Source organism: Colletotrichum fioriniae, assembly GCF_027942845.1.
Source record: "Colletotrichum fioriniae strain IMI 355084 chromosome Unknown scaffold_3, whole genome shotgun sequence".
NCBI classification, from domain to species: Eukaryota; Fungi; Ascomycota; class Sordariomycetes; order Glomerellales; family Glomerellaceae; genus Colletotrichum; species Colletotrichum fioriniae.
In genome coordinates this window covers 1,607,055-1,630,661 of record NW_027076839.1, presented here as the reverse complement: position 1 = coordinate 1,630,661, position 23,607 = coordinate 1,607,055, and the positions used below count along the sequence as shown (strand labels likewise).

The window sequence follows — 23,607 nt, the reverse complement described above, 5'->3', positions numbered from 1 at the left end:
TTTGGCTACAGAATGATCTTGGAAGTTCTGACAAGCTGATTCTGAATAGCGATGGTGCCAAATACCTCAAGGAGGCGGCATAAGATCCAACACAGGGATCTGTCGACGGCCGATTCAGGTATTATCTATGAGCGCGTTGCCCATGGTCCCACGAGGGTGGCGGATGAGATTGTGTCGGAGTCTGTCAATCAGCATATCTCGTCAGTAACGGCAGCCGACGATCACTCTATTCTCGATGTCCCGTTGGTGAGCGGACCGTCGTCACTGGAAGGGAGATTGAATCCCACTTCCTCTGGGATTGCCTCTAAGTCCATGCCAGATAGCGCAACCCTCGCCGCCCTCATCAACATATCACCAACGATACAACATATTCCATTCATTTTGAACTCGACCCTGAAATCAGATACCGAAGATTTTCAGCTGCTGTTTCAGCACTTCGTCTTACAATCGATGCCATCTATAGCGCCTGATGACGTTGACTTGGACCTGTTTCTCAAGTACACTATGCCTTTAGTCCTCGCCGACGATCTGGTCATGCGAGCAGCCCTCGCCCTGAGCAGCGCAAAGTACATGATGCGAGACCCGACGAACAAAGCGCTGCATCTCTCAGGGCTATGCCACTCTAGAGTTATGGAGGCCATCAGGACTCGGATCACTATTTGCAAAGCTGGGCTGGACGAGCGGCCTGTGTTTCTATGCGCAGCCACCATACTTATGGCTGTGCTAGAGTTGACGCACGGCAGCACACGAAGTCACCATATAGACTTTGCCACTCATCTTATACTCAGCGTCCTTCCCTCTTCCGTTCCTCAGATTGATCGGACCCTTTACAGGTTCTTGCTCAGGGCGTGCATTTATATACGAGCCGAGACATGGGGGTGCGAGGGCCCCACAGGTCTGCCCTCGGACGTAGAGAAGCAGATGGCGAATATGTTCCAACTTGCCGCCAAGCTTGAAAGTATGGACAATGAGGGAGGAATAACAAGTCAGATTGGCCTACTCCAGACAGCCTTCGTCACAGGCCTGTTGGTTGTGCCGCAACTCGCGCGCCTTTCAGTATCTAGGGAATACCCTGAGGACGACATTCAACGCGCCGTAGAATTGGCAGCGCTCGAGTCGCAGATTATGTCGTGGCAACCTCCTCCTGGTTCCAAGGCGAGTGATAACGTCCGGAGAGTCTGGGGTCTATGGCGGGCAGGTCTCCTGGTACATCTTTACACATCCCCGGTGGCACAAGAAGTTTGCCATACGTGGTGGAGAGAAAAGAGCAACACTTGCATTAGCGAGTTCATTCAGAGACTCAAAGATACACCTCGGAGTCCGAGAGGCCTCTCAGTGCTCTCATGGCCGCTGATAATGGCAGGGTCGTTTGCTCAGATCACTTCGCACCAACAGTTGATTCGAGACACGTTGTCTTCTATCTCTGAGCGAACAGTTTCGAGATTACCAGTAAAACTAGCGGAACGACTTGAAAGGCCAAATTCTCGAACAGGTAGCCTAGTGGTATCGTAGATATGGCTTTTCCTGAGACGATGCTGTGGAGGCCAGTATGGCTCTCAGTCAGACAATGCAAAGAAGGCACCTGAATCTGTCGCAGAATCTGGGCATCGAGATGTGTAATAGGGTTCCTTCGTCCAGGCGTTATGGTGTACCCCTCTGGCCGCGCAAGTCGTTAATATATCAAGCTTAAATTTCACATGGTTTTCAGCATACTAAAGTGATGTGTGGCTGAGCCTCGCCTCCACTGCGGCTGGAGAAAAACCGGCAGGTTGACTAAGCCCAATAACTCATGCATTGCGGGTGGGGTTAAGGCCAATAACCCTCTCACTTGAAGTCGTGGTTTCAATGTCATCAACGCTGCTACACGAACACCATTTGATCAGGAAAGTAGAATTGAACCCAGCGTAACAATTATATAATTGTGCAAAATTGCCACAATTGAGTCTCTCCAATGATGAGTTCCCAAGGCAAAGAACCTCGGAGCCATCAGAGCTATTTGCCCTTGATCAACAAAGTCGACAAGTTGAGTGACTCAATCACCAAAATCTCCCTCAGGAATTGGATTGAATCTCTAACTGCCCTCCAGTGTTCCTCTGGAGTTTGACTTCAATACTCTCTACAAACTCTTTCTACCTTGTGATCCGAGGCCCCATGGCTTCATGGTTCAAAGCACGGTAGAGCGTCTTCCGTGGACCCCGGAGTTCCACGTCGACCACGACAAGCGCACAGTACACCTGCACGACTTCGTTATCAAAGATGACGAGGACCCCGGCAAGGCATGCACATCTGCCTTCCAGCGCGTCGTCGACGCCGCAATTACGTCTGACTCTTTCCCCTCACTGAATAAGCTCCACAGCGAGCATTTCAGGATCATCGGCGCGAATCACTTTGTCTCGATTGAGCGATTTCCTGCACCTCTGTTCGGCATCTCGTCCCGCGGGGCACATATGACGGCCTATATCAAAACGAGCGAAGGGATGAAGATCTGGGTACCGAGGCGGAGTGCACAGCTCTTCACTTTCCCGAACCTGCTGGATACCACTGTCGCAGGCGGCGTCAAGGCTGAAGACTCGCCCTTTGACTGCATCATCGCCGAGGCGACGGAGGAGGCGTCGCTGCCCGCGGACTTTGTCAAGGAGAATGCTCGAGCTGTTGGGGCGGTGACGTACTGCAGCTTGAACAAGCAGAGGGGAACCTTTTTCCCGACTGTTCTCTATGTCTACGATCTTGAGCTGCCCGAGTCAATCGAGCCTCAGCCGGGCGATGATGAGGTTTCCGGGTTTGAGCTGATGACGATTGACCAGGTCAAAGACGTCATGCTGGGTGAGCAGTTCAAGCCCAACTGCGTTCTGGTCATGCTGGACTTTTTCATTCGCCACAACATCATCACCTCTGAAAATAACGATGAGTATCTGGAGATTGTCACTAGGATGCGGCGGCATCTTCCGGTACCAACCAGTCCGGAACGAAGACGGTAGACAATAGATTGCGAGTTCGCCGAACCTTCAGCGAGCTGGGTTGTAAGGGATGTCTGGTTCAAACGGATGCTAGACTCGAATCATTGTAGATGATCCATTGGACTAGAATTCAAAGACTCTGGGTTGTTTGTGATGCTGATTGTCGGAAAAGTGGCCACACCCAGTACTTTAGATTTATTGCTTGCGAATGAACTTCATTGAACCTTCCTTGATGATATTTGCCCTTTCTGTTCCGAATACTTTGCGACTAAGCGCAGGTGTTTGTGAGCTAGATGAAGGAGCTGGACGGTTGCCTGCCTGATGTGTAGAAATCCCTGGAAGGTGGCTACCAAGCTAACTAAGGTGTATGTAATTGGTCCCTGAAAACAGCGTGTTTCTTAAGCTCGCCTAGAACGCGACTCTGTCGACAGTGACTGTTTGGTCAGATTAGTCTGCTTGTCTCTTCTATAACAACTGCCTCCGTACTGAGGCATTATCAGCATACACATATCTAGGTTGAACGAATCGTAACGGTGCCAAATGCTATCAATGAACTCATTGACGAGCAACAGAAGCTTTGGTATCGTAGCAAGTTGTCTTTGGCATACTCTCAATGCAGGGAGCTGAAATGATGCGGACGGCGGGTCCTCGACCCCTTAATTTCACTTCGTAGTCATTTACTTAGAGGATGAAATAGTACATGTATGGTCATATAGTTTATGTATCTTGTACTTGAGAGAGGACTTGAGGCAGGTTTCAGAACCGAGATGTGCTTTGCTTCAAAGTTTCTTGCAAAGTCTCGTGTTATACTCGATCTCTTCCCAATCTTCTGTACCAGGTGTCGCAATGGCGTAGAAGATACCATTGGGATCCCACTTCTTACGCAACTCAAGCAGCGTAGGGTAGACAGAGCCCCAGAAAGCGTCTTGCCAGTTGGGCTGGTAGGGATCAGCCTGACGACATGGTTAGTCAATCGTCGTCCTACTATGACTTAGTTCAGCAGGACTCACCTCGTTGACGTAGGTACATCCATCAGGACCAGCCTGTCTCAAGGCCTCATCCTGAATGTTAGTCAAGACGTCTTGTAGGTCAGCCTTCTGTTCAAGACTGGCGCCAATGGGTACTGGTATGACACTGATGATAAAGTTGGTCGCGTTTCTGAAGGCTGGATGTGTCGCACTGTTTGCTATCGGCCATGCATGACCAGCATTCCAACTGCCCAATGTTAGATTCACTCCAGAGGCGAAGGTCGGGGTACTCACAAATGTCCCACCATGAAGCCAGATAGGCCTTCTCGCGGGGTGGCAACAGTCTTGAAAGCATCGACGATCTGGTCGTTACGCTTCTCAACATCAGTGTGGCTGAACATCCACCCGCCAGTCAAGGCGTGGGTACCAGCCTGCTCGTCTAGGAAGAGGTCCGTGTAAAGAGCGAAAAATGACCCGAAGCCTTTGGTGGAAGACTCAAAGGGGACGTTGTTGGCCTTGAGCTCATCGAGCATAGGCTTGATAATTGCATCGAGTTCCCCTTGTGTCTTGCCAAACGCTACAAACGGTTGCACATTGAGCATCATCGAACCGAGCTCCCAGTAAACGTACAACCCACTGTCGACGAAATGATTGGACCATTTGTGGAACACGCGCACTCCCTCCCAGAAGGTCGTCTCGTTGACCCCGCTAGTCCCATTGATGTACAGAACACCGCCGGCTGCCTTTTCCTCGGGGTACGTCCGGAACGTCACCGAAGTCACAACGGCGTATGAAGAAGGCCCACCGCCCTTGAGGCCGAAGAAGAGATCCGCATTCTCGTTCGCGTTGGCGGTAACGTACTCGCCTTCGGCGGTGATGGCCTCGAACTCGAGTGCGTTATCGGCAGTCATGCCGTGAAGCGTCGTCAGAGGGCCGTGACCGCCACCAGCAACGAGACCTCCAGCGACGCCTACGGTGGGGCACTCGCCAGTGACGACGACGACGGGAGGGTCTTGGGCGTTGGCCGCCCTCAGTAGGGCGCGGCCTTGGACTCCGGCGCCGAGCGTGACAGCGCTGCCGGAGTAGTCACCCGGGCCGGTCCACTGCTTGGAAAAAGTGATGTCCTGGAAGCTGTGCGTATTGATTATGAGAGCGCCCCAGCCCGTACTGCGTCCGATGAAGTCGTGGCCTGTGTTACGGATGATGAGGCGCAGGTTGTTGTCCCTCGCAAAGTCGATACCGGCTTTGATGTGTTCCTTTTTGGTTGCCCCGATGACATAGACACCATAGTTGCCTAGCGTACAAGGCTCTTCGGGGTTTTCAGTAGGCTGGCATGTCGAGTTGGTGAAGTACTTCCACAAATTAAGACCGAGTTGATCAGTTCTTCGACGAGAATCAGCTTTTGAGCTCCGCTTTCTGTGCGACAAAAAATACGATAAAGACTTCACCTACGTCCATTGCTCATCCGTGTAGATAGCAGTAACCTCAGCACACTTTGCCGCATCGTATGTTTGGACTGTGCCGAGGGTACCGTTGAAGGTGTTGTGACAGACAGCTTCTGGAGGGATATGGGCATGCAGGTTTCCTTCGACCGTTGTGTTCAGCTGGCTCCAGTCATTGGACTTGGGCCAGCATGTGTCACCAAAGTAACATTTGCAGCCATACTGCTTTCCTTGCCACGTACGGGGCACCAGGTTGGCGGCGAAGACGCCTTGGGTGACTGCCGCCAGGCTGAGCAAGACTGTTGAAAATTGAACCATGGCGACGACTGCCTGAAGAATCCGAACGGCCTTGAGTAACGACGCAATGTCCGGAGAGTCAACGATTGGAAGAGCTCATATATAATCATCACAACTGACCGAGGATCCGACTTCTGACTACAACGTTGGGCCTTGGAGCCCCGCTTTCCCCCTCCTCCCGGTGCTCATCTTTCGGCTTCATCTCTGGCCCAACCTTCGGTCCAGGCTCAGGTTCTAGTACTGCCAAGGTGCAGGCTATTATGGAGAATACGACTCAATCTATCAACCTCCATTAGGTTGCATTGCTCAGCTCGCCCCCGCTAGGAACCAAATGAGACTTAAACCGCGTGAACTATACCCTCCTGCCATAGGTTCGCCCGGTTCGTCTGATGCCAAAGAGTGATGTGCATACACGTCGGGCCAAGGTTCAAGTTACATCAGTTCAAGTAGACCTACATGCATCAATTACCTTATCCATACTTGGTAACGATCCCATGTGTCATTCTACGGACATTGCAGTGTAGTCCTGCCGGAAACAACCAGCTGGGCATTTCCGGATGGAATGGCATTGGTAGTTGGCCAAGGAAGCGGACCAAGCATCCCAAGCTTCTTGAAGGATATGTTCCACATTATCACTATACACTAGACACATGGGAATCGGATGACGGGAAAGGCAAAGAAGGTTATCGTCACCCACCCAGCCCACAGCGGGAAAGGAGCGGTTCCCGAGGGCGGCGTCGGACGGCCCAGGGACCTGACAGGTTCACATAAGATACGGCCCTCAATTTGACGAATAACAGAGAGAATCTGTATTAGCGCTGACAGCTAAACTTGCATGACAGGGCGGGGGATTTTGCCGGCAGATGTAACCGAGTGGGATCTCCGAAAAACAATGGAGCTATACCCGAAGTGAGCCCAGGCCCGATGTACCGAGCGAGTTCAGAATCCCAGGGTCAGCTGTGATTTTGAATGAGTTCCTATGCGGACATAAGAAATTAAGTTGGAACTTGAGTGGACATAGTTTGACCCAAGTCTTATATCGTGAATTCTCCCTCCGGCTTGGTCTGTGGGCTGAGGTTGTATTAAAGCTGAGGCAGAGTTCTGTCAGCTATCTCTTGTCTGCAGGCTTAGCTATGAGACCTTTTTGGATCAAGCTGTTGAGGTCGCATTGGCGCGTCGTAACCTGAGAAAGCCAAGACCTTGGTAGCAGGGTTTCGGGGCGGACAACGATCTTTTTCCGAGAAGGAGGATTCTCGAGAGATTCTACGCAAGGTAGTGACCCACGCAAAGCTGTGATAAGCAAAGGCACTGTGCCGACTTGGCACAACGTGCCGCATCCGCAAGCCGAATGTGGGCATTGGGGCAGCAAAGGATTCTCGCGTATAGCTTTGGATTAAATGAAAGGCCATTGTTTTGACGAAAGCCACAATATCTCATCTCCTCGCCATCGATCATAGTTGAGTGAAAAGAAAGCTGCGTGTCCGCGAACAGCAACACACGGCTCAAGAGTCAACAGTCTGCCCAATGGGTTGTCCTTTCGCTCGCATGCGACAAGGAATTAAAAAAGCCACTTATGTTTGTCAACTTGCGTTTGTCGATCCACTTTTTCCAGCTTTAGAAGTTAGACGCAGTTTGATTCGCTGTTGGTCCAAAACGCGACGATTTCCCGTCCATTCAGCAACTATCTGAGCAGAGACATGGTCGCCGAGTGTCAGCACTAGCGATGTCTCTCCCGAAATGGGAATTCCCATAGAAGGTCTTTACTACCAAAGCTTATTCTCACGTCTTGGGTATCACAAATTATGCAAGCTTGCAGGGCGGTTAGTTGTTCTTTGGACTGCTTGTAAGCATTACATGTATGGTGCTAACTGCCTCTCTTTTCTACAGATAAAGTCGCGCTCGTGGAAATATGAATTAGTTGAACCCGTCCACCGATTCCCTCGAAAAATGATTTCAAACAAACCCAACTACCATTACCTCCTAATGATCTTAGCTGGCATCCCTTCCTTGGGATGAGCAGTGATCTGTGTTCCTGTCATCCACTGGAAACCTTTCTCCCCGAAAACTTCTGGCGCGTCCTCGGCAAATTGTGGCACAACTTCGAGCTCTCTCACGGTCAAAGCTAAGATGAGTCGCATCTCAACGAAAGCCAGCTCCTGGCCAATACAGTTTCTGGGACCCAGTTCAAATGGCCGGAACGCGCTCTTCACTGGGTGAAGAGGGTCGCCCTCTTTAACCAACCATCTCTCAGGGATGACTTTGTCGGGTTCTGGCCACAGTGCTTCCCATCTGTGCATCGCCTGCGATGCGACGAACATCATGAACCCGTCAGTCGGAAAACGCTCGCCTGTTTCCGGCTCGGTTATAAAGACATCGGGAGCTCCCTGTCGTACGGTCCCGACGGGTGGGTAGAGGCGGAGCGTTTCTTTCAGCACGGCGTTGGTGTAAGGCAGTTGGTTCAGCAAGGCAGGATTCTCAATAATGCGGGATGCTGCAGCGCTTGCATCGTTTCCAAGGACTTCGTCATGCTCGGATCGAACTTTGTCAAGAATAGCGGGATATTTGCTCATGAGATACCAGGCGAAGCAGAGAGCGCTAGCCGTGGTATCATGACCTGCAAGCAGGAAGATCTTGAGCTGAGAAACAGCGATGTCGATGAATTGTGAGTCGAGCTTCGCTTCGGCTTTGGGCCCACCCGCGGACATCTCTTTGATGTAGGAACTTATTGCTAGACTATTGACGGTTTTGGGGCCGGTACTGTTGCTTCTTTCTGATATGTTCTCTTTGAGCTGTCGCTCAATATGCGGCACGATTTCGCGCTTCATAACATAGTTGTAGTAAAGCATCTGAAATGGCCTCAAGGGATTAATAGACTTAAGGAGATTGGGCGGACCATTGTCTGGGATCAGCAAGCCGATCTGCTTCTGCAGAGCCGCGAAAACTGGTGAGTCTGTTGTTTGTGCATTGAGGCGAGTCCCCCTAGGTCAGAGACAGTCAGCTGAAGCAAACTTCTTAGAAAGCTCTCGAATCGGAACCCTCATGGGGGCGAGTGGAAGGACTTACAGAACCGCTCTGCCGATGACGTCTACAGTAGCCTTCATGACACCGTCTTCCAGAGCAACAGTGGCACCCGAATCAGCCAGAGTCTCGAAAGACTTTTTGAGTACTAATGCTTCTTCAACCATTGCAGGGACTAATGAGAGAATATTCCGCGCTGAGAAGCCTGGGTTGAACACGGCCCGCCATGTTTTCCATGTCTGGCCTTCCATATTGACGAGATCATCGCATCCAGTCAGTGGGTGAAACTCCTCTTTCATCATGGAGTGTTTTGGTAGGGACCGGTCCTGCGTAAATTGATCTGCAATCTTTGGGTGAAAGACGGCAATCATTGGCGGGCTGATGGGCCATGTATCTACGTAGACTAGTCCTTTCTTGCAGAGGTCCGGGTATTCTCTGAGCAGTAATAGCGGGAGCACTTGGCCATTGAGTCCCGGAGGCTGTTTTGCCATCAATTTTCCGACCAGCAAAAGGTGGCCGAAGAGGAACGAGTGAGGAAGAACATCCTGCAGCGCATCATCAATCAGCTGGGTTGATCAAAACAGACACTCGGAGCACATGGCTTTCCAGGTTGGCCACATACCACTCCATAATCCTTTGAGACGGCCCGCACTCTCGACCTGACTTGGACCAACCGGACAACGAATCTGGCAACGTAGAACGCTGCAATCGCGCCTAATGCTTGGACTAACAACACCGCATTCAACCCCATTCTCGACGATGCAAGATTTCGCTGAGGCAGTGATCGTGAAGAAGTATAGCAACTGGGGCTCAAAGTTGGCAAATGGATGATTTACGCACGAAGAGCGAAGTCGATTGCTAATGACGGGGTTTCTACTCGTGTACGCGGGGTTGCTTGTTGGACAGGTTGGATGGATGACATAATTAAGGGGTCACAAAGAATGAGGAGGAACGGCATCCACGGTCCAACCCAATTTGAGGTTAACTCCAATTTGTGGAGATTAGTTGCTACGGCGGCGGCGGGGAGAGACTCGGCTCGAGTCAAGCATCTGTCCAACTCAATTCTGCTTGGCAAAGGCAGGCCGGGTGACAACGAGTAAGATGATAAGCATTGTATTACTAAGGTAGCCATTAAAATGTTAGACGACATGGCATCGATCTCACATTGTCTAGGTATTTAAAGGACAGAACCACCATGGAAGTATGGGCTTGAAGATGAATAAGGCGTCGGCTTCAACTGCCGCTATTAAGTTTTCAAGGGTTCAGAATACGAATACGACTGGGAGATCCCGCATCTTCCGCATGTGCTATCACCATGAGCCATCAAGTTCATCCCAAACAACGAAAGGCAATCCGCAGTACGCATCTCCTTGGACCAACTTCTCGGTGCAACCCGCAATCTCAGTTCCGAGAGAGGGGTTGACCTCCAGGAAAAGAGTGATCGTCGTGCCACTGCTGAAGGCTATGGTGCTGCAGGTATCGTTGACAGCCGCAACATGCCACGAGCCACAGTACACAGTCGTGCCGTCTGCGACTGTTGCTCCCGCAGGCGGATCGATGATTTCTTCACTGTATCCCGGCGCGTTGGTAGGCGTGGTCGTATCCCCGCTGACGGTGTCGTTGCCAGCGTAGGCGCCGTCCGGCGGGGACATGCAAAGAACGTGGCCAAAGGTGGCGGCGCTGGCAATGTGTAGGTTTTCGCAGTTCTTGTCCACCCATCGATTGTACTTCTGAGTGTTGCCGAGCACCGGCGTAGCGGTTGTCATGGTGAGGTTGTACTCGATTGAGGCGCAGGTGTCACTGGGCTGGATGACCCATGTGAGAGTGCAGGGTGGCGGAATGCATAGCTTGGAGCCTGCTTCGATATTGAAGCAGTCGAATATCGTCTCTGGGTTCTCGAAGTAGAGTGTTGATGAAGAAACGCTGTTTGACTGGGCTATTGAGTCGCATGTGTCCCCCTCAACCGTAGTGTACCATTTGTCAGTCTGACAGTAAGTTACCGGGTCTTCAATGATGAGTGGTGTCTCGGGTATGGTCGTGTTGACACCAGCTTTACCGCACTCGGTGATCGTGTACTCATATTGGGATTGGATAAAGGAGTCGTACTTGGAGTACCGTGAACGTTGAGGGATGGCGTAGTGCTCCACCCAGCAGAAAGAGCAAAGCTCGTCCTTGGGCATCTCTTCAATGGTAGAGACGGTAGTGAAGCCGTCTATGACCTCACCGCAGTATTTGCCGCTGTCGGTATCCTTCAAACAAGTCTGGTTCCATCCATCCCAGATACGACCTCCGAGAAGAGTCGGCAGCGCATCGTTGACTTCGTATCCTGCGCAAGCGATGGAAACACTATCAAACCAAGTCTTCAGGCTCTTTCCACAAGACTCGGCGCACACGCTGTCGGTATCGTTGACGTTCCCGAGCCAGCTGCGAATACCAGGCCCTTGATAATCCTCAGTGCGGTTATCACATGCAATGATTTCTGTCAATGCACTGCTGCAGGTCTCTGGCAGGACGAGTCCGTAAAGCTGTTCCAGCATTCCGTTGGTCCATACACGATAACCTTCGTACTCGCGCTCACCTGCTACTTCAGTTGAGCCTTGAAGCCAGGCCAAGACGGAGGCCAAAAACCCGTTGACATTGTCTTTGGCATATGTCGGGACGCTGCCCAGAGGCGAGACCATCTCAACGATAGCTTTGGTACAGAGGTTGTAAATCCAGATGTCTTTGCTTTGCTGAACTTCCATAGCGCGCTCTTGGCAGTTCTCTGTGTCCAAACAGTCCTGACTGTAGTCGATGAACCAGCTGTAGAGCCCGGCACCGAGCATGTAGATGGATGAAGAGTCGATGATTCGGACTGCCCAAGAGACGGCGCATGTTGCGGAGGAAGAAGCTACACAGCCACTGAATGTCGGGTCGTTGGGGAACAAGCCAGTCGTGAACGGGGTGGGTGCTTTAGGGACGGGTTGAAAGTAGGGGGACTCCGTCTGGATCATTCCCATGACCACGTTCTTGGCGTTGGAGAACTGATACTGGTACAAGACATTGTGCTCTACCGAAGTGCCCCAGAGCCAAGCCTTTTCGCTTTCAACGAGGAGACCACGGCCGGCATAGATGTCGACTTGATCAAGAGTGATCTTGTCAAGGTCATGATCTGCAGTCCAGAGCCAAACGTTCTCGAGATAGGCTGTTGATTTGGGCTTCAAGTGCATCAGAAGAGAAGCAGCCTTGCACCTTGAGTTGACGATCCCGGAGTCCTTGGGGCAGTTTGCGGTGGATAGATCACTACCCGCTGCACCACCAATGCGGACGTGCGTATCTGTAAAGAATGGTTGTTAGAGCCCTAATGATCATGAATTGAAAAGGATCACAGAGAGTCGAGCCTACCCCACATGCCAGCAGATCCAGTACTCGATTCAGCCACATTCCATTCGATGGTGACGGCGCCCGCAGTTGGCCCCTTGACGGTAACCATCATGCTCGTGATTTCTACAATGCCAACATCTTCCACTTTGCCAACCTCAACCACGGCTCTTGGCTGGGTCTCATCGGAGAACTGTGTTTAAAGAGGATTAGTTAGCTCATTGGTACTTGGTGAAGGCGCATCTATTATAGACGGGCTTTTACTAACCTTGTCTCCCGTACCCATGATCTGGGGCCAAACCTGTCCGATGATGCGGGAGCCGACGGGTACGCGAAGAGTGTCCGTCACAAGGTAGACACCGTATGGGAAGAACACAACGGAAGAGGTATTCGCAGCACCCTGTAGGATTGAATTGAGCGCGCTCGTGTCGTCGGTCTTGCCATCGCCCTTGGCACCAAGTGTCTTGACATTCATGACCTTGCTAGAGAGAACATCCTGATACTTGGGCCGTCTTCTGGTGAAAAGATTTGGCTTCAGGTTGTCATAGGCATCGCCCAACAAGCCCTCGTTGCGCTCCATGACAGCGATGTGTTCGCCATTGACAAAGGATGTTTGCCCAGCACCCGTCGTAGCATTGGTAATGCGACCAAAACCCCAGCTATCGACAACGACAGAATTGCCGCCGTTGAGAAGGATATTTCCAGTCTCGTTGTCAGTGATTGCCGTTATAGTGTTAAAGAATCCAACATTCTGCAGCAAGAATGAGGTAGAGTTCTCGGCGTAGAGCGTTGTGACGATGCCCTTGGGGGTGTTTGCGATGATGGAGTCCACGAGAATGAGTGATCCCACTCCTTGTCCAGTCGACTTTGGACCTCCGGCCTAGGTTATTTCAGTCAGATTCCATCCCAAAATCAAGCAATGTCTAGGGCTTGTTTACACCACCGACGACGAGAAGCGCGGTCCCGCAACTTTCAAAGATGAAGTCCTGCATAGTCCAGGCCCAGTCCCAGTGGACTTGAACACCAACAACGGAGTTAACAAACACGAGGTGCGAAGTAGTGAACTGCTGGTTTCCGAAATATGCTCTGCCAATGAATCAATTTTTGCTGAGCATTATTTCCAAAAAGGCGTGAAGGCGTACCCAAAAGCACCTCCAACGAAGGTGAGATCAGCTAGGAAGCCACCTGATCCATTCTCCATGTAAACGCCCTACAGATCTGTGTGAGATATTTGTACTTCAGAACAATATTCTTTGAGACTGCAAGATCAACTCACCTGTTGGTTGTTGCCGGGAACATCTGACTCAAATTGCATATAGAACTCGATGTTCTCTAGCGATGTCGCTTGTGCGACTTGCCAGTGAATACCGCACATGTAAGTCCATGAAGATGCGGGCCTGATGTCGATCTTGAAGTTCTTGATACTTCGGAGGAAATTCGCAGTGTTCAAGTACCTGAGGTAGAGGACCGTTAATAATAGACAAGACTAGTGGCATGATAACTTTATATGTGCCATAGTTTCAACATATCACCCAGAGGGATTTCCACATACCACTCCTCGTCATCACTGATATAGACATCACTCTTGATGACACCTTGACCCACGAAACTTGACGCAGCCAGCAGAGTTGGTACATCGAGAGGCTACACATCGATGTCAGTAACTCATAAATGTTGACTATTGCAGGCAGTGATCTGCAATTTCCAATCTCAACTCACATTGCCGAGAAACTCTGTGTTGAAGTATTGGACGATCGGACTGCTGACCAGATACGTTCCTGGAGGGAAGTAAACGACAGCAGGATATATAGTGCTGGAGCCACAATCAGGACCGCATCTGACGCCGTCGCTAACGGCTTTGTTGATAGCATCTGTATCATCTGTCACGCCATCGCCTTTTGCGCCGTAATCTTTGACGTTTCGCCAAACCTACGAAGAGTTCAATCTTGTTAGCTGCTATGTTGTTTGTTTGCTAATCGACGATTCATCAACCGCACTCACTTTGTAGCCGCTTGGAGCGAAGGGACTGGCCCCGGATGAGCCCATGCTGATCATCCACCACTCCTCGGCTCGCTTGTTGATATTGTCATCTCCATACACAGAGAGTCGCCCTTCAGGAGTTCTGAGAGACTCTGGAGTATTGGTGTCATTTGTCTTGTGTGCATACTTCTCTCTTATGGCCTTGGCCACCTCGCTGTGGTTTCCCTTAGGAACTTGAGGCGTAGACTCTGCGAGAACTTTGGCAGCCTCGGCTAGCTCAGGAGAGATAGAGAAATTAGGGGCGGAGATCTCGGCACTGCTGTTGTCCTGGTTTTGACGCCTTCTCAGCGTAGTATCATTGCTGATCACGGCAGGCGCATCTAAAGCCGGGGCAAGTCTCGGTGTCTTGGAGCCAGAATGGAACTCATACTTGTTAAAGTGCGGATTCTCGACTCGAGCCTTATTGAGAAGCTTCAGAGCAGCGAGTGCTTCCTCTACAATATTCGCGGCACTGGAGTTTTTGTTGTCGGTGCGAGCATGAAGGTGAGCATGGTTGTGATGTGAATGCTGGTGGCCCGATACAGTTGTTGCAAGACATGCGAAAAGAGTGACTAAAAAGAGAAGGCTTCTCATCAAGACGCTGAGGCGACTCATAGTGCTTGAATTTGCAGCTTTGACGACCCTGGCGATTTTAACCCAACAAGGCATGCGTGTGAGAAAACCAGAATGTCACGAACTCAAGGTGATTCGAGTTATCATCTATACCAAGCGCTGTTCAGTGACACTCCGTCCTGTCATGGGTCTGATAAATGAATGTATCATGTCCGAAGTTCCCCGCCGTTGAATATGCACTTAGACCCTTACTTAACCAAAGTCCCAAACAGAATTGGGCTCCCCGCCATGATCCTAGGCTTGTGGAGTGGGAAGCAATCAGAATAAAATAATAAGCTTACGTGCTTGGCGAGGAGCACGGTCAGGACAAGGGTGTTCCTTTTTGTAAATTCATGATCGTTCTGGCCCTACAGTAGTGGCCTGAACTGGGTTGTGCAGTTTGGTCGCTATGCTCAACAATTAGTCTAGACATCCATCGTCCACACCTATCCCCTAATCAGTTCATTCCTCCGATTGATCACGTTCCTGCGTGAACGGAGATAGTCAAAATATCATAGTTTCCTGCAGGTCCTGATGGGTAATAAGCACTAAGGCAAGCGCTCCCGGAGTCCTCTCCGATGAAAGCTGGCGGGTTGCACAGCGGCCGCTAGGCAGCCGATTTGAGAGACAAAATATCCTTCACGGAGTCTTGACTCCCAGGAAGGTGGAAGACACACCGTCAAGGTTAGAAATTTCGACAATCATCAGGCGGCTAGGGGCCAAATCGAACGCGCATGGGGTGGCATCGCACTTGACCCGGTCTGCAGGGTTCGGCAATCTCTCCTCTTTGAGATCGGTCGGTCCGCTCCGGGATAGCCAAGCCGGCTCGCGAGGAAACAAGCTTATGTCTCGACTGAAGAAGAAAACCCTCCCTCGAATCAGAGAGCATAGCGAACTGATGCGTATGGAGCATATCACGGTTGACGGATCGCCATCCTGGATGATGGGACGCGCTATTCAGGGTCCTGAACCCTGATTTCTTCGGACTTTCACTTGCTCCCATCAATTTCGTAGAGTCTGACCAATAGCATACTTCATAAGCTGGCCCTTTGTTGCCGTTAGCTCTTCTATAATGACAATATCAAAGAGAGTGGGCACGCTACGTTCAGGCACCTGCATATTCAAGCATGGCTACAAACTCTCCTGGCTCACGATGAGTATCGCTTGAAAAAAATACCGCATCATCATGGACTATGCCTGGTGCACCTCGATTTCCATTCTAAGACTCATCCGTCAGCTAATCTCCGAATATTGAGTTTGGGTAACTCGGGACCGCGAGAATGGGCTGAGGAAGCTATTCCCAGTGGCGAAAACGGTCATGTCGCTGGATCCGATGCACTCCCACTCTCCCGCAGGCCCCTGAAGACTGCATATGAAGTTATCGAGTCTATGTCAGACAATCATGGGTATGAGATCTCATGGATCGGGGGGCTTGTTATCGTGAGAAATAGGATGCCCTCGAACGCTGAGGTATTACACTGGCCTACTTCCTGTTGAGGGTGTGCTTCTTCAGTTTTGCGCTCTGTCTCTCGTAGTTCCATACTCAACTTATCAGGTCTCGGCCGTCTCGATTGAGCAAGTTGGGCATCATGGTGTCTTCGAGGATTTTCTTCTCTCTGGTTCTACTGATCTTCTTTTCATGCCTACTCGCAGGCAGCAACGCTCAGGATGGTACCGAATGTAGCGCATCTCTACCATGCAAGGTTGGATGTTGTAGTAAATTCGGCTTCTGTGGTTTTGGAGCTGATTGTAAGCTCAAACACAAAGTCTCTCTATCTTCATCGGACTACTGAGTACTGACACACGGCTAAGACTGCAGCAAATCCGTCTGCACTAATAACTGTGACCGCAAAGCTGAGTGCGATCCTGGCGGCTTCGGCAAGGACTACGTCAACAAGACAACATGCCCGCTAAACGTGAGTACAGCCTCTTTGATAGCAAAAGGCTTTTGACTGACCATGTGCTTTATCAAAAGGTTTGCTGCTCAAAGCACGGCTTCTGCGGAACCACTGAAGAGTTCTGCGGTAACAAGAAGGTCAGCAGGCCTAGCTGTACCGTCGACAAGAGCAGCAAATTCAAGCGTGTCGTGGGATACTACGAGACATGGTCTGCCTCGCGATCTTGCAATCGCTTCTACCCAGAGCAAATCCCTCGTGGCGTATACTCTCATATCAATATCGCCTTTGCCAGCATCAACCCCAAGACCTTTGAGATCGTGCCCGCTAAGAAGGAAGACCTCGAGATGTACAAGCGAGTCTCTGCTCTCAAAGCCAAAGACCCCAACCTCAAAGTCATGATTGCTGTTGGCGGCTGGACATTTAATGACCCAGGCCCGACTGCGACGACTTTCTCTGATATTGCGAGGTCTGCTGGTGCCCAAAAGAAGTTCTTCGATTCCACGATCAAGATGTTGGAGACCTATGACTTGGTAAGTAAAGATACAATGCCAATATGATGCGTAGAGAATATCATTTTACTAATTTCTATGTTATCTTGCAGGACGGCATCGATCTTGATTGGGAATACCCCGAGGCCGACGATCGAAGCGGACGCCCTGAGGACTTTGCTAATTTTCCGAAATTCATGAAAAACTTGAAAGCCGCTTTGAAGAAATATGAAGTTAGCATTACACTCCCGGCCTCTTATTGTGAGTGAACATTGAACCCTGTCCGCATTTTAAACAATGTCTGACCATCTTCCTCAGGGTATCTTCAACATTTTGATCTGAAGGCTCTCTCTCCGCACGTGGACTTCTTCAATATGATGACCTATGACTTCCATGGTGTATGGGATAAGCCGAACGAATTGTGAGTATCTTTTCTTAAGGCATCATTTATCATCGGACCATGATTGCGCAGTGCAATGGCTAATGTGGGCTGTAACAGTGTTGGACCATACTTGAACAGCCACACGAACCTGACTGAGATCAAGGGGGGTCTTGATCTTCTCTGGCGCAACGGTGTCGACAAGGACAAAGTTACGCTAGGTCTCGCCTTCTACGGACGCGGCTTCATCGCCAGTAGTTCTTCCTGCATGTCCCCCGGTTGTACTTACGAGTCGGGAACGTACGCTCAAGCCTGCAGTGCCGAAGTTGGCGTGGCTCTGAACTCAGAGATTGACCAGCTCGTTTCCGAGCAGGGGGCCAAGGCAACACTGAACAAAGATGCTGCCGTCAAGATCGTCACCTGGGGCGGCAACAACTGGCTCACCTTTGACGATGAGGAGACTCTTCGCCTCAAAGCGGACTACGCTCGCAGCCTATGTCTCGGCGGTGTTATGGTTTGGGCCATCTCGCACGATACCAGGGCTGGAAAATATTCCATGGCTCTGTCTCGTGTCGCTCCTAGACTATTCACTTCTGAAATGGCTACGGAAGAGGACGATGGCTATGTCACCGATGTTGAGGAGCACAAACAATGTCGATGGACCAACTGCGACGAAAATTGCCCTTCAGACTGGACTCGTATGATGCGAAGTGGTCCAGGTGCAGGAAAGAACGAGTACATGGTCAATGGGGCAGGTTGCGGTGGTCGTGGAGAGCAGTGAGTTTGCCAAAATTCCACTGAAACGTTCGGGCTGACATTGCTTGATAGCAAATTATGCTGCCCTGCCGGTAACAAGCCAACCTGCGGATGGTACACACACAACAATGGCGACTGCGATAGTAAGTCTACTAATTTCCCCGTTGACGGTCAACTCACCTGACGCTCGTCTCTTAGGTGGCAAATCCTGCCCCAGTGGCTACAAGGAAATCGGCAGCAACAACGAGTACTGCCACTCCCAGGGTGGAGGCTTCTCACCGATCAGGAGTTACCAAGCAGCTTGTTGCTCAGTGGAAACCGACAACATGAAGCTATATTCTCAATGTGACTGGAGTGCAAAGGTTGCTTCGAGCACCTGGCCAAGTTGCGAAAAGGCTACCTGCGGTTCCGACGTTATCGCGTTCTCCGGTGACGGTAGTGGTGATGCAATGTGCTGGGGAGCCTGGTACAAGGGAGGCATGGAAGATTCAAAGAAGAACAAGTACTGCTGCGACCAGCCTGAAGAAGACAAAAAGTGGAAGGATTGTGAATGGCAAGGCATGACAGATGTAAGTCACCCTGTCCGGCTTTGGAGGCCAAGCATTGGGCGATAGCATATCATTCCCCGAGTGACGGAGGCTTTGAAAACTTTGTTAACGCCTAGCTAATTATCGAAACAGTGGACAGATGAAGACACGGGCTTGAAGTTCTGCAACCCATCATGCTCTGGTGGCCTTACCATGGTTGCCATGGAGCACACGGGATGCTCAGGCGGTGGTGCCCGGGCAAGGTGTTGCAAACCTGGTTGGACAACCTCAACCACTCGGTACGAAAACAGTGAAGACGAATACTTCGAGAGTTACATCAAGTGTGAGTAGTTTTTGGAGCGATTAGTGAACTGTTTGCTGATTGAAATTGCTTTCTACCAGTGTTTATGGCGGACCCTGTCTGCTCAAGTAACATCTTCTTCGGAAACCCCCTCAAGGCTCGAGATGAGCAATCTGTCTCATATTCGAATGGTCCGTTGAGCATCTGAACCTGTCCACGTATCCTTGTGTATATTACTAACAATAGCTTCTCTCTTCAGGCACGCTTGCCAGTCGTCAGATTTGGGGTATTGGCGACATCCAGAGTTTTGCGACAGAGCAGTACATGGAGAAGATGGTTTCGGAGCTCTTCATGGGAACACCGCGAGAGTCCACAAAGAGCATCTGGAACAACACGATGCTGTCGTACTCTGAGTTCAATAGTCTATCCTACGCCAACCTCCACGACTACCAGCAGGCTCAAGGGTACGACTACTATCTTCAGCTGGGCACGCAGTGGCCCCGATACGTCGTCTGCAACTTAGGAAGCATTAATGCTGCCATCAAAGGAGGCGATGGCGAGGGTGATGGTTCCTGCACCATTACTTGTGCGTGCACAAGAGATGACTGTTGCGACGAGGACGATGATATCTGCATCAACTGGAGCAAGGATGGCGAGACGACAGCTCTGCAGAAGAGAGGCGAAAAGAAGTCTTATCCTTGGATTGCTATCGATCCTGCCACGGGTGCTCAAGCGAGTTTGCCTTGGAACGCACCATCGGTATGTTGAAGTCCCGAGAGCCATGTTGCTTGGAATTTTCGTTCTTACTAAGATGTGTAACAGTATCCCTCTCCTGGTGACTTGAACGTGAACACGGAGAGAACCCATTTGGCCGATGCCTGGAGATACGACCCAAATTGTGCCAACTTCGATCCAGTTGTTATTGATCTCCTTCCCAACGGGCCAACGGGTACAATGATCAAGGGATATGAGAGTAAGTTGTGTTCATGCATATTGCAACTACACTAGCTGACTTCGGCCTTTCTTGCACTGCAGACGACCATCCTTTTGAACGCAAGATGCCTGCCATCTGGGGAGATGATGCGCTTCTTGGTCGGCTTGCCAACGGCGTTGGTGATTCCGAATTTATTGTGCCTTTTGACTTCTTCACTGTGTCGTTACAGCAGACCAATGCGGCAGGTCAAACGATTCAGAACATGTTGATGAATACGCTTGGCAGTAAGACGAATCGTGGGGTAATGACCTTGATGATCAAAGACGCGAATCTGCTCAAGGAGAAGGTAAGACTGTTGACCCATTTCCATGCTCTACGATGACTGATGGACGATTTCACAGCTGTGGACACTCAGGGACGATCTCGTTGCCCCCACGAAGATGGAGAACCTCGTATACGGGAACTGCCCGAAAGACGCGTTGGACCAGATCAGAAAGGTGAGATTTCCATCAAATCAATGAAGGCCAGCTACATAGACTTTTGACACTAATAATCATGTTTGGCGCAGGTCCTCTCCGTCTACCGTTACCATCTGCGTCCAGCGTTCCTTGTCAAGCTCAAAAAGGTCGTCAATGATTTCCGCGATCTACTACGGATTGCAGAGCAGCATTACGCAAGCACTCACGGTGGCGCCAGCCCGAACGCCGTAAACCATTTCGATGATTGGCTCAGGACCACTCTTGAGAGGATGAAGGAACTCACTGAGGAAGTTGGCAACCAATGGCTCCCTGAGTTGGCCCGCAACCCTGCCGTTACTGGTAATGCCGTCGACAACTCCATCCGCCAGAACTTGGTGAGAGCCTTCAGCAGCCTTCCGGATATTGACACCACGGGGTTCTTCCCTTGATTCTCCCACAAGGCGTGTTGTCTGCCCTGAAACCACTTTCATGCACTGTAGGAATTACTCTGGTCGTTGGCCTGTCACTCAGGAGAAAAGTGCCTCTCATTTGGCGAAAATGTACGTGGGACTGGATCGCAACTGGAGCATGTTTTGATTTGAATAATATATAAATTCATTCCTATACTCTTTATGGAGCATTTAGTGGCACCTTGGCACGTCCTATTCATCGACATGGTGGAATAAACTCTCGTCGGGCTGCCATTCAGCTTCATGAGACCTGCTACCGCTGAGTGTACCACTTCTCTCCAGACCCTTCAGGTATATCGACGCGATCGAAGGTCCACTCTTCGCTGGAAGATCTCTCAAGCTTTTCGAACCACGCATCCGCAAGGTCATGTGGGCTGAGCCTCATCCAGCCGTCGTAGTTATCGTCATCTTCCGTGCCGCTGAACCGCCGCACTGCTCGGGAGTCGACGAGCCAAACGTAGACACCGGCCCAGATCTGGTTGCGGGCCTAATACGTTGTGAGCTCATTGAATTTTAACGGAAGCATTGAACAGATACGACTTACCCTTCTCTCTGCGCGAGGCACGAGTTCCGTCGATGGCAGGTCGTCGGGCAGGGCAGCGAGAGATCGCATGGAGGCCTCGTCGATGACAATAAAGTCACAGAATCTTGGGCTATCTCCTAGACCCGAGCCGATCTCACCAATCGCACTGCGACGCCAATCCTCAAATACCTGCGTGAGCGTCTGGATGGTCTCTTGACTGGCAGTGGAAAGGTCAGGAAATTTGAGCTTCTCGGATTCCTTATCCTCCACAACCTCTAGAAGGAACCGGCGTGCAAGTTCCTCGTTCACTTCGCCGTCAGGCTTGTTCGTCACGAGACGGTTAGCGTGGATGAAGTACTTGGTAACCCATCGGTTGAGTTTCTCCATCGCAATCGGCCAGAGTGTGTCGGAGTCTTCTGAGTATGCGGTGCGCAGGACTGTCCGACTAAGTCAGCCGCCAGCGTCATCGACAATTGAGAAGCCCAAAAGATGGGCATGGAGGTTGGGAGCACTTACCCGTATAACCCCAGGATCCCGCAGCGTATGTGATGCCCGACTGTTCGCACCTGAACATGGACGTGAACAGCTCCTCCACCCTTACCATGGCTTGGCCATCCTTGTCGCGATTCTCCCTTCCTCCGCGATACTTATAAAACTTGGGTTCTGGGGGAGGGAAAGTCTGTTGGATTGACATCTCGATAAGTTGAGCGTCGATGGGTGACGACAAGTTTCCTTCGGATGAGTTTTGTGCGAATTCAAGTCGTCGATGTAAGTGAGCCGACGTGACGGGTATGAGATGGGCATGAGATGTTTGGGAGTGGTTCGGATGAATGAGTTTGGCCGTCACGAATAAGTCTGGAATATGCAATTGAAGGGGCAGAACCGGAACCCTTGTTCTCCAATGTCAGACTGCCATCAGGAAATGGTCTCTCATTCACCTAAATAAGCGCCGGCGATGAATACCTCTTCAAGACAATATCCATGCAGTCACACTCCCAGTAATAGCTAACAGACATGGAGTGATACTAGGGCTCATTCGCACGCCCAGCGACTGTTGACTTTGCACCTCTTCTGTAAATTGACCCACGACGTTGCCCCTCGGCCAGTATTCGCACACAAGATACCACTGGCCGTCGCCACATAACTTGCGCCCGCATCCCACATCCGTCGTGTCCTTCCAGACAAGTTGCGTAAAATGACCTGTCTCCTCGTCAAATTCGCCTTTCTTGAAGTTGTAGTCGTCGCGCTCTTCTCCCCACGCCTCAACGCTCGCCGTCGCGTTGGGGTATCCCTTGGCCAGGTTCTCGCCGTAGGGACCGCCTGAGTGCTCAAAGTCGCAGCTGTCGCCCGACATGTCGTCAAGGTAGTCGGTCGCGAAGTCGGCGAGTGTTTCGTTCCATGTTACGGAGGACGCATTGTGCTCGCCGCGATAGAAGTTTGTGCTGTTGAGGACGGCCGAGGTGAAAGTGTTGTCTGATGTCCACTGTGGCTCTGCCGTTGGACTCGGGGGCGCTTCAGTGATTGTTGTCACTACTGTCTGGGCGCAGACTAGTGTGGAGAGAAGGGCGAGAGTGAATGCTATTGTGAGATACATTACTCCAAATGAGTGAGTCTCAGTGTGATATTATCAGTGCGGTTGATTTTCACTCAGGTATGCGCATTAACCATGTAAGATGTGATGACGCTTAAATCAAGTAGGATACTACTCACTTACTCCGAATTCCTCAGGTGGACATCTCGTGATGATTATAAAGGTCCATCATTAGGTGTACTCTCGAAGAGACATCATGACATGGCTGGCTTATTGGACACGGAAGCTGCAGAACCAGGTTTGCGCCCCATGGCCCTGGGTTTCCAGCCAGTTATCAAGCCTGTCGGCGCGTGGGATGACGCAGTCTGGCCAACTTTGGGGCATTCCATGGCCACCCTGAACTGCAGGGTGCTGACAGCCACCTCTGGGCAAGCCAATGATGGATGTTCTTGGGAGCCCTTGGCAGCTTTAGAGCTTTTGAGCACATGTTCATCCGTGCTTTAGCGACGCCTGTGGCTGTGGCTCAGCCCACTGTGCTGATCTCTGACACCGAACCAGCCGGCCGGTCTTCATCTCCAGATTCTCAACTCCTTTCCCCGCGCTTCGTCCACGGGAGAGAAGCGAGAAGAACGTCAACGCGAGATTATGTTTTCGATCCGAGTGTTTTTG

At 50.9% G+C, this 23,607-nt stretch overlaps 7 protein-coding genes across 7 annotated transcripts; 3 read left to right on the top strand and 4 right to left on the bottom strand.

Annotated features, from left to right (window-relative positions):
* Positions 1-2,159: 2,159 nt before the first annotated feature.
* Positions 2,160-2,978, top strand: N0V96_003342 (uncharacterized protein; the record flags this gene model as incomplete). Its single annotated transcript, XM_053191120.1, has 1 exon — positions 2,160-2,978. The coding sequence occupies one exon, from the start codon at positions 2,160-2,162 to the stop codon at positions 2,976-2,978; it is 819 nt and encodes a 272-aa protein (XP_053051545.1).
* A 758-nt stretch (positions 2,979-3,736) lies between these two features.
* On the bottom strand, positions 3,737-5,685 carry N0V96_003341 (uncharacterized protein; the record flags this gene model as incomplete). Its single annotated transcript, XM_053191119.1, has 4 exons — positions 3,737-3,910; positions 3,968-4,115; positions 4,220-5,308; positions 5,378-5,685. 4 exons carry the CDS (start codon positions 5,683-5,685, stop codon positions 3,737-3,739), a joined length of 1,719 nt encoding a protein of 572 aa, XP_053051544.1.
* Positions 5,686-7,637: 1,952 nt separating this feature from the next.
* On the bottom strand, positions 7,638-8,933 carry N0V96_003340 (uncharacterized protein; the record flags this gene model as incomplete). The annotated part of the gene is made up of 2 exons (XM_053191118.1): positions 7,638-8,643; positions 8,728-8,933. 2 exons carry the CDS (start codon positions 8,931-8,933, stop codon positions 7,638-7,640), a joined length of 1,212 nt encoding a protein of 403 aa, XP_053051543.1.
* Positions 8,934-9,992: 1,059 nt separating this feature from the next.
* Positions 9,993-14,676, bottom strand: N0V96_003339 (uncharacterized protein; the record flags this gene model as incomplete). The annotated part of the gene is made up of 7 exons (XM_065756807.1): positions 9,993-11,998; positions 12,067-12,235; positions 12,311-12,922; positions 13,319-13,466; positions 13,595-13,686; positions 13,762-13,971; positions 14,044-14,676. The coding sequence occupies 7 exons, from the start codon at positions 14,674-14,676 to the stop codon at positions 9,993-9,995; spliced, it is 3,870 nt and encodes a 1,289-aa protein (XP_065614574.1).
* A 1,900-nt stretch (positions 14,677-16,576) lies between these two features.
* Positions 16,577-18,219, top strand: N0V96_003338 (uncharacterized protein; the record flags this gene model as incomplete). Its single annotated transcript, XM_065756806.1, has 4 exons — positions 16,577-17,101; positions 17,173-17,320; positions 17,378-17,480; positions 17,559-18,219. 4 exons carry the CDS (start codon positions 16,577-16,579, stop codon positions 18,217-18,219), a joined length of 1,437 nt encoding a protein of 478 aa, XP_065614573.1.
* A 301-nt stretch (positions 18,220-18,520) lies between these two features.
* On the top strand, positions 18,521-20,863 carry N0V96_003337 (uncharacterized protein; the record flags this gene model as incomplete). The annotated part of the gene is made up of 6 exons (XM_065756805.1): positions 18,521-18,763; positions 19,269-19,781; positions 19,845-19,995; positions 20,058-20,302; positions 20,358-20,453; positions 20,525-20,863. 6 exons carry the CDS (start codon positions 18,521-18,523, stop codon positions 20,861-20,863), a joined length of 1,587 nt encoding a protein of 528 aa, XP_065614572.1.
* Positions 20,864-21,137: 274 nt separating this feature from the next.
* N0V96_003336 (uncharacterized protein) lies at positions 21,138-23,001 on the bottom strand (the record flags this gene model as incomplete). The annotated part of the gene is made up of 4 exons (XM_053191115.2): positions 21,138-21,371; positions 21,429-21,844; positions 21,924-22,070; positions 22,491-23,001. The coding sequence occupies 4 exons, from the start codon at positions 22,999-23,001 to the stop codon at positions 21,138-21,140; spliced, it is 1,308 nt and encodes a 435-aa protein (XP_053051540.2).
* Positions 23,002-23,607: the final 606 nt, after the last annotated feature.